The sequence below is a fragment of the Canis lupus genome, chromosome 13 (genome assembly GCF_011100685.1).
Source record: "Canis lupus familiaris isolate Mischka breed German Shepherd chromosome 13, alternate assembly UU_Cfam_GSD_1.0, whole genome shotgun sequence".
NCBI classification, from domain to species: Eukaryota; Metazoa; Chordata; class Mammalia; order Carnivora; family Canidae; genus Canis; species Canis lupus.
In genome coordinates, this window is record NC_049234.1 from 29,162,840 (window position 1) to 29,173,258 (window position 10,419).

General features: G+C 39.0%; 1 protein-coding gene across 3 annotated transcripts in view; it reads left to right on the top strand.

The window, feature by feature from the left end:
• The window catches only part of EFR3A (EFR3 homolog A), a 105,473-nt gene extending 98,572 nt beyond the window's left edge, over window positions 1-6,901 (top strand). For all 3 annotated transcript variants that reach the window (XM_038555535.1, XM_038555536.1, XM_038555537.1), the window contains 2 exons: window positions 178-227; window positions 4,525-6,901. In XM_038555535.1, the coding sequence (XP_038411463.1) occupies window positions 178-227; window positions 4,525-4,630 (156 nt within the window). In that variant the 3' untranslated portion in view covers window positions 4,631-6,901. The remainder of the gene's footprint in view (window positions 1-177; window positions 228-4,524) is intronic.
• The last annotated feature ends 3,518 nt before the right edge of the window (window positions 6,902-10,419 follow it).

Here is a 10,419-nt window from a genome sequence, read left to right on the forward strand (position 1 = left end):
GAACTTTACATTAAATTCCAGTGTATGGGACAGAAGAAACCAAAACATGAAAGTACTTTGTACCATCAGCTTCATGGTTTCACTTATGGCTTTCCTCTGTAGACTGTGTTTGTATTAGCACAGATGGGTATTAGGGAAATAAAGAAATCCATTCTTAATTTTTTTTCTCCATTGTAGGCAAATTTGCTTCATGATAGACTTGCTCAAATATTGGAACTCACCATACGGTAAGGATTTTATTACTACAACAGCAATAAAATAACAAAATAGAAATTATTAAACCCCTATATAGATTTGTGGTTGATTATATTTTTAGGTAATAGTGCTTTTCAGTTAGGCAAACACAAGATCACAGAGGTGCTTCCGTCTTGGTGTCATTCTGTTCCCTGGACAGACCTCGATAGGATTGCTTCTAGTGTCTTCTAGCTGTCCTAGCTTTCCTTTTTAGATCATTCCTTCCTTTAGCCTGCTGCCATAAGGAAATCTGGGTAACTTGGAAGTCTCACATTCTAATGATATGTTTAACCAGGTAATTTGTCATATTTAACCATTTTGACCTACAAAAAACTGCAGTTTTATATGGTTCAACCTCACCATTGTCTCCAGGGCAGGACTAATTGTCCCTATGCATACGGCTCGCTTGAATCATTAAATTTTCCTCAGTCATACCTATTTCAGTCCTATTGTAACTTTATGTCCCAAACATAAGGTATCTGACATACTTGATCATGGCATTACCTGCTTGTATCTGGTGGTTCTTAAGTAGAGAAGCACGGGAGAGAGACAATGACAGGTTCCCTATAGGGAAAGCACTTACACAGGTCCCTCTGCCGACCTCCGTGTGGACGCTGGCCTGTCTGAGGGAGCACAGTGGATGAGCTGTAGTTCAAAGCTATGCTTTTGGAGGTTTTTTAATACATCAACTGTGTCTTTTATATCTTTAACTTGATTAGCTAAGTCTGTGTTGCTTCAGCCCCAGTATTCTGTAAATAGGAAAGTCAGGTACATGCTATAGTCCACTTGCTTTTTTAGTTCAGCCTTTTTTCTGCTGTCCTGTACAAAGCATGTTTTCATCAGTATCACCTCTTATTCTAGGCGTTTCCCCCTCTGTTCCTGCCACCCCCACTAAGCTAACAATTACTCATTTAAAAATTTTTGGAACAGAAAATCAGACTATAGTATGCGATATGTGATATACCTTAGAATCAGATAAAATTGATGGCTGTGAGCATTTAGTTATTTGATGCCTGTTAATTATAATAGTAATGGTCTATTTTGTAATTGATCTTATGCAACATGTTTTATATGTTACTTTTGCTAATTCTCACCACACCCTTGAAAAGATAAGTAGGTGCTTCTCCAGCCCCCTCACCCCCTGCTTCCAGGTAAAAACAGAGGCTTTATTTAGAGAAATAACTGGCTGGAGGTCACCTGGCTACTGAGTGGAAAAATCAAAATTCAAATCCATAACTGTTCTTAAAAGGAATATTGCTAGAACCCCACCATATTACATTTAATCACATCGTCATAGCTCTGTGGATTTAGTATTTTAGGATAAAAATTATGGCTAATCCTCTTTTATTGATATTGCAAATACTACTAATAACATTTATTGAGCACTTACTACTAACTGTTAGTATTTATTGAATACTTACATTGTTCTAGGCTTTATATTAAGTGCATTATTTCATTTAATATTTATAACAAAAACTTAAAAAAGGGTAGTGATTAATTTTACTTGACGAATGTAGAAACTAAGGAACACAGAAGTCAGGTGACTTATCCAAGGTCACCTAGTTGGAAGGAGTAGTTCTGGATCACTTACATCATATGAAGAAGTCTTTTGTTCTTGTTGGATGGATTTCTTCTTGTTCATTTCCCTGCTCTCCCTAACAGACAGAAGGCAGGGTTTGTGCCCTTGAGAAACAGAAGAGTCTTATACTTCAGTCTCCATTGTTCTTTCATTCCCTTGGACCTGCAATAAAGAAAGTAATAAGAAATGCAGAGAAGCAGGAAAATATAGTAAGAGTAGGCAGCCCCACAGATGATCCAGTTACTGGAATTAGTAGACAAGGACAGAAAAATACATACACACACGTACATTAAAGAACTTCAAGGAAGAGAGTCACATGTTTTAGGAGAGAAGAGGAAACTAAAAAAGAACAAGGTCATAATGCAAGAACAGAGTGACACAGTGTGTGAAGGGAAGAATTTCAGAGGATAAGCCTAATGGTATATTGGGACGCTACAGAAGAACACTCTACATTGCTCGTGGGAATGTAAAATGTGTACTTTGTGAAACTTTAGCAATTTCTTACAAAGTTAAACACATACCTGCTCTTGATCCTGTAATCCCATTTCTCAGTATTTACCCAGAGAAATAAAAACTTATGTTCACAGAAAGATACAGACATGAATGTTGTAGCAGCTTTTTTTATAATTTCCAAATGTCCATTAACAGGAGAGTAGATAGACAATAGACAAATAATGATATTCTTAATATAGTGAAATAATATTCAATAAACAGGAACACTTTTTTATGCTAAAAAAATAAACACATTGAACAAAAGACATAAAAGAGTATAGCTTGTATGGACAATTCTTTACAGGCTGTATGTATAACTGTGAAATTCAGGAACAAGCAACTCTAATCGTCAGCAGGAGAGATCAGAACACAGTTGTTGGATGTGGGGATGTGAGAGTAGTGAGAAATTAACTAGGGACACAAAGGAACTTTTTGAATAGCGAACATGTTCATGATCTGTATTGGGATGTGATTATGCAAGTGTATATACATTTGTCGATTCTTGTTGAACAGTATACTTAAAATCTATGCATTTAACTCTGAAAACTATCCCTCAGTAAAAAAAAAAAAAAAAAAAAGAGAGGTATTACAAATACTGAAATGGGGATTGCAAAATAATTATTAGTTACAGAAGTAAAATAATATGTCAGGAAAGTAGAAACAACTAAATAGCTTAAGAACAGTTTACAGTTAGATAATTATATGAAATTAATATTTGTGCATACATTATTTAAATTCATTACTATACGAATGGTAATGAAAATGTATTCCCATATATTCATAACTATAAAACACTAACTCAAAGAACTATTTATGACTTACATGAAATAATCCTGTCTCTGAAATATGCATAAAAATACTTCATAAATGAAAACTCATACCTTTGAATAGAAAGTATTTTAAAGGCACCAGTTCTCTGCAGATGAATCTTTAGTTTTAGTCAAAATCTTCACAGTTTTTGTTTTTTTTTTATACTTGAACAAATGATGCTAAAGACAGTGTGTAGAAAATCCAATAGAAAACAGTCAAGAAAGTGTCATGGAAAGAAAAACAGGGAGCCTTGCTGGGTAGGAAAGCATGGTAGATCTTTGGTATCTACAGTAGGATGGACTTGTGTATAGTTAGGTAGACTAAAGGAGAATTTGAAATATAAATGTCCATGGTTTTCAGGGAAAAGAGCAGGTATTATGTGCAGTAAATCTTGTTTGGACAACTACTAAAGACTTGACAAAGGAGGGAGGGTGGAGGATTCTTCACTATTTTTACCAAAATAGAAAATTTTAACTCTGTTTAGGAAACTATGTGGAAATACTAGAATTTATATAGGAATATTTTTTGTGATTTTAGTCTAGGGAAAGTATTCCTTAGCATATTACAAAGCTGAAAGTCATAAGAGAATGGTATGGATTTTTTGGTACGGTTTTTTTCGGCAAGACAAAACTCAAAACACAAGGTTCAGATTCAAATAGTACAGTTGTGGAAAAGCATTTGTATCATACAAAAAAAAATTAGTTTCCCATACTGATAAGATAAAAACATTGGAGTACAAATATAGGAAGTGGACTCAAATAGACAATTTGTTTTAAAAGAAACAGAGTGGATACTAAATCTTTTGTAGATATCTTAGTGATATATACTACTAGTGGTAACCCCAAAATTAAAAATGAGTGGTTCCCCTTTTGCCTGCCAGATTGGCAAAGATTAAAGAAAAAAAGAGAACAAGTGCACTCCGGTGTTGAAAGTATAAATTGCTAGTAATCTGGCAATATGTATCAAAGTCAAAATTGTGAGTATACTTCAAGAAATTCTGTTTGTAAGACTATAAACCTGGAGACAATAAGGATAAAAATGATAGGTGCATATATCCAGTGGACTAGATCAATGAACAGTATGAAATACTATGCTGTCAGCAAAAAGGATACTATGTGTACACATGAAAGATATCTCTGCTAATGAAACAGAGCAAGCTTACCTGAATGGATGTAGTGTAATCCTACTATAAGAAATTGTACACACACATATTCAAAAGAAAATGTCTGGTTTAGATTTAAGAACAGCTTGATAGTACTACAGTCCTTTCCTCCATAGCCTTGTAGCTAACCAGCAACGATAACGATGCAAGGTGTGTCTCACTCTGCTGTGTGCAGGTAGGTAAGAGAATGCTCTGTGAAATGAACGACTTCCAATGTATCTGTTGACAGTGACTTGTTCTCTTACAGCCCTCCTCCCAGTCCATCAGGAACGCTGACCATTACTTCTGGGCATGCCCAGTACCAGTCTGTCCCAGTCTATGAGATGAAGTTTCCAGATCTGTGTGTGTACTGAGTGGCTTGCTCATGAAGACCTCAGCATAGGAGCCTAAAAATTAAGGCCACACCGAGTTTTCAGGGTTTACTTAATGCGTGTTAACATACTTCTGGAGAATAATGGTGAGACTTCTCTTTAACCACATGCTTGGCGCATACCACATTAGAAATGGTGGAACCGAATGTGATGTGGAGTGCTTTTGAAGATGGATTTCTGTCCTGATAATTTCTTTTGCGGTTCCCGTTGGCTTTTGAAGTTCGACATGTATTGATCTCCCATTATTCCATAGTTAAACAGTGTATTTTAAACTTTTCACAAACATGTAATTTTTAAAAATTTGCCTTCAGAGGGTTGAAGATGTATGAAGTGTCTACTGTATTTCTTCAACATCTACACAACCGCTTAGAAATAGAAGTGCTTTTGTGTTCAGTTATCTGCAAAAGCAAATACATGCAAATATATTGCTAATCTTGGGGCTGAAAAAGTGTTCTGTGGCTTGTTGTCCCCATGTTTTAGATGTTGTGAATATATAACAACATGTGATAGACATTCCTCAACTTGTTTATGGTAATACTCCTAGAATATGACCAACCCTACAATCGCCATACTTAAAAGTGTCTAGTTCTTGTAATACTGTGTTTTCTGCCAAGGGTTTAAGCATTCTACTTGAGAGAAGCTTAGAGCTTACTCTTGGCACACCAAACTGTGCAATATTTTTTTACATCATGAGATGTATTAGTTTACAAACTATACTTTGAAATTATAGTAGTATTTTGCTGTGGCTCCATTAATTAAATGAGATCTATATTTAGTGTAGGGAAAAAAAAGACATTTAAAACAGCTACTAGTTCACCTGTGAAGAGTGTGTATGTTTTGATTTCTATCAGAAGCACATTATTTACATTTTTATATTGTGCATTGTTTAAAATCTTCATAGTCAAAAAATTCTCCAAATGGACTTTTAATTTGTAAATTTCAACTGTTAACCCATATGCATCTGTTTAGGATTTGTTCTATTACATTTGAAAAGAGTGCCTATGGCTTTAGCAGGCAAGCTAAGGATCCTCAGTGTAAGCTTCTGTTGATTTAAGCTATCAAGATTACATGTGTACTCTACACGTGTGCTCACAGGCCCTTAGTGTTTTCTTAAAATTATGTGCATTTTAGTGAATTCCATCACACAGCGAAAATGAACAACTTTCTTTGCAACTCTTAGAAAATTCTCGTAGGACATTTTTATAGAATAACCTGTTTATAATTATATTGCCTTTTCAGATTCAATTTCTTTTTACAAAGAACAAATATACATATCAAAATTTGTAGTTCAGAAACTACTTTTGTTTTTGTTTGAAAAATTACAGTGAGAATGGCAGGTTATAAGTTTGTGTTTATGATTATTGTGTACCTTTACAACAGAAAAAAGTCAGGAAGTGAGAAAAGAACAAGCGTACCCCATATGTTTTGAATAAACAAGTACAGTATCTTGAAAAATCTTGCAGAAGATCCTGGTCATTTAAACCCATAAAATGGTACTCAGCCCTCCTGGGCAGTGTTAAATGTAGGTAAGCAAGAATAATAGTGGAGATGTTGAATGGCCTTCTTGCAGCTGTCAGTATAACTTTGCCTCTTGATCAGGTAAAAAGTTTCATCATATGATCGGCCAAGTTTTAATTTTTATTTCCCTTTTTTTCTTCTGTATTTTTAAAGAAATCTGTTATTTTTTTGTGCATTAAAAAAAATCTAAGCAGGGGGACATGCAAAAACAATCATCATCCACTTGGATGTCATTTTATAGATTAACACTGTGTGCTTTTGTATGGAAAAAATATATATAATTTAATAGTATAAGTAAAGGAGATCTATATTCATTTGCACTCATGTAAAACAAACTTTGCTCTACAAAATGTCAAGTTTCTGTGCTTTAAAAAAATGCATGTATTGCATGTAAAGGAAAACCATTTGAATTAATGTTTATCACACCTTTCTCTCAGTCTGTTTGTAAACTGTTGTTGTGGGGTTTTTTTCTTGTTCTTGTTTTTAAATCACAGTAGACGTCTGTATATCCTAGATTACTGAGCTGGTCTTGTTAATGATTCCCCAGAAGTGGAGCTTTTCTTTGATTTGTCCTTTCCAGGAGATCACAGGAAATCCTGCCAGGTAATGGGTGTACTATATTAGAGCCAATTTGGAGACTGAAAGTTTAGGGTTTGTTGAAGTTCATTGTATGGCTATATTTTTGTAGATATTTAAAACTTAATAATAAAACTGTTATCATTCTCTTTTTGCGTATACACTTGCTTCATTTTTTTCCTTGACATTAATTAGCTAACATAAACATTCCTTATATTTGTGTTGCCTTTGACTGCTTATGTAGAGTTTATCATTGGAGTTCGTCTGAATACACACACACACACACATGTGCACACATAACACCCTTCATGCTCCTGAACTCATTAGCTTTTAGAATAATACCACACTTTACCAGCACTTAACATCTGTCTTCATCCTGTCTGAAAATGGAACTCATTTGTCTTTCTCATGCCAATATATGTAATGTATCAAAGTGAGGTTTTTTTTTGAAATGTAAAAATTCACTTTGCAATTCGTGTAAGCAAGAAAACAAAATCAGATCATTTCTGTAGAAGTAGATATTTGTAAGAACTATTACACTTACTAAATTAAGTTTAATATTTTGCTTTAGTTAAAAATGAAGAGCTTTTATAAAAACCAAGCTGCCATGTGGATGCGTCTTCACATAGTGGAAGAATCAGAACGGTAACTGCCATCATGACGAGATGCAGTGAAGGTGGAGCTCATAGTTTGACCAGGGAAAGCACAGGTGCCACCTCTGCATCCATCTCAACCACCCCCTATTGAATACATCATACAGAACCTCTCTCAAAAAAACAAAACAACGGCTCTAGTTCCCTCTGCCACCCTGGTTTGCTTATTCTACTTCCAGGAAGCTGTGGTATAGACGGAGCAGTCTGTATTATGTGCTTTGTCACATGCTTTCTTTCCAGCCTTAACTGGTCAGATCCTATCAGCTGTTCTGATAAATACTGATTTCAGGCACTAAGTTCATATGAATGAAAAGGTAGAGCCAAAGTAGAGCATCACATGCTGCCTCCTATTTCTATAAAATTTGACTTTCCCTTGTGCTTTGGGTCACAGGCTCTGCCTTTGGAGAACTTGGGCTAGGACAAAGGCTTACACTCGAGGATTATTCTGGGCTGCGATCCCAGAAAATCCAGCCAGGGCCTGGAACTGTGAAATGCAAGGAGAAAAGGCTCATTAAGACGATTCATGTATGAATTGTCCATTGCTGTAGGTGACTGGACGTTCTCATAAGGAGGTTCGTGAACTCAGAACTGGCCACCCAGGCGATGAAAGCTGGGGAAGCGTGTATCCTTTCATCCTCAAGGGGAGCCTGTGGGCAGCAACATTTCTGGGTTGAGTGTTTGTGTGTGCTTGAGCCTTGAGTGATTTCCCAGGGTGCCCCATGCTTCCTTCCCAGAGAAGTCCTGTGTCAGAACACAAGAGGAACAGAAGTTTGGAAGGCAGACCTTGTCTGATCCACCTCTATAAACGAGGCAGGTCAAGGCCCGTGTGGAACTGGTTATCACAGCAGTGTGTGGAGTAAAGTCCGATGATGTAGAGTCAGGTAAACAATGCCCAGCAGAGCACCATCTAGTTGGGCAATTAAGGACAAGACTAAAGGTAGGAGCATCAGATTTACAATTTCACACTACAGTCATCTTGCTTAATGAGTCGAGGGATTTTTAAAGGTGGGAGATTTTAGGGCATGTTTGTATGCTCATTAGAGTGATACAATAGAAGAGGATAAATTGGTTTAAGAAGGAAATACTGGGGTGCCTGGGTGGTTCAGTTAAGCATCCAGCTCTTGATTTTGACTCAGGTCATAAATGAGGGTCATGAAATCAAGCCCCACATCAGGCTCTGCACCAAGTGCAGAACTTGCTTAAGATTCTGCAGCGCCCCCTACCCCCATGCATGAGTGCTCTCTAAAAAAAAAGAAAGAAATATATACAGGAGTCAAACCCTAGAGAATACAGTAGAGCATTATACACAGAGCCTAGTTGGAGGGATTGACCTTTGATCCGAATAAGGAACACTTTCTTGTAACAAGAGGGAAGAGAGAGACGGTAATTTTGTAACTTTGGCAGCAGGAAGACAAAGCCATTGCCCCTGGAAACCTTCAATTTTCTCAGTTGGAGTATTAGCTGAGACCACTGTTGCTAGACAATTCTCCATGTGTCTGTGTGGTGTGAGCATGCAGACACTAACAGCCTTTATTCTGGACTGTGTTCTCAAGAATGTGTTCTAGCAAACGGATTCTACTCTAGGAAGGTAGGAATGGTGTCGCCCCTTGGAGCCAAGGGCAGACCTGCTTACTATCCCATATAATGTGTTTGGGGCGCCTGGGTGGCTGAGTCGGTTAAGCATCTGACTCTTGGTCAGCTTGGGTCTTCATCTCAGGGTCGTGAGTTCCTAGGATCCCAGCATGGAGCTTGTTTTAAAAAAAAAAAAAAAAAAGTTAAAAAAGTGTTAAAAAATTTAAAAATTTTTTAAAAAAGTGTTCTGGGATCAAGCAGGCTAACAGCCAGTGTGCCGTTTCGGGTTCCTGAACTAACTCCCTGCCTTGCCTCAGGGCTGGAGGGACCCATGTAAATGCTGACACTCTGCCTACTGCCATTACTAGACAATAAAGTCCTTAGTCTCTGACCCTGGGGTGGGGGTGGGGGTCTCATGTGCTCTGGTGGCTTCCGTGAAATGCTGAGGAACTTAGAAGTTGCAAGGAAGGTGAGTCTCAGACCCTTCACAGTCCTGCAGGATCGTGAGCTGAGTGCAAGCGGGAGGAGCGGGGGTCTGACGAGAGGAGGTAGAGCGCGGAACAGTTGGAAAGCAGAAAAATCAACTTTTTAAGAAGAGGGTGGGCATCCGCAGGAGGTTCTGTGGTTGGGAACCAGAGTGAAGCGGGTCGGCTCGGCCGCTGTCTTGCTCGAGCACCACCTGGCCGCACGGCAAGGCGTGGAGGAGGCACGGTCACCGCACCCGTGGCCGGCCTGGCCCTGGGACTGCCAGTGGGGTGGGCAGCTGGGCCCCAGCTCCGGGCTGCGGGAAGCGGGAGCCGGCCGTCGCCCTCTGCCGCTGGCCGCACGCGGGCTGGCCGCCGGCTGCTACTCCTGCGGGTCTGCCCGCGGCTTCCCCTGGGCCTGGAGCCTGCTTTGCGCCCGTGTGCAGGCCCAGAGGGAGGACATCGGGGTGGGGGGGGGGCGGGGGCGGGGGCGGAGGCTGATCTGATAGAGGTCCCAGGCTCTCTCCCTTCCAGTTGTAACCCTTCGCTGACTGCCTCTCCTGTCCTCTGTCTCCCGTCTCCGCACAGGCTTTCCCTCACTTGCCAACTAAACTTGATCTCAAGAAAAAAAAATAAAATAAAAAAATTTAAAAAATAACCTTGCTCTCAAGTTTTTGTCGGGGGGCTCACTTCTGGGAAAGCCCCAACTTAGGCTGTTATAGTACCTGGTGAAAAAGGTACCGATGTGCTGGATTCCATCAAAAAGGGCTCATCACACAAATCCCCTGGAAGGCAGGAAAGGAAGGATGGCAGCTAGTGGCTTGGCATCCCCACCTTTTAGTTTTTGTTTTTGTTTTTAAGATTTTATTTATTTATTCATGAGAGAGAGAGAAGCAGAGACACAGGCAGAGGGAGAAGCAGGCTCCATGCCGGGAGCCCGACGTGGGACTCGATCCAGGGACTCCAGGATCACACCCTGGGCCAAAGG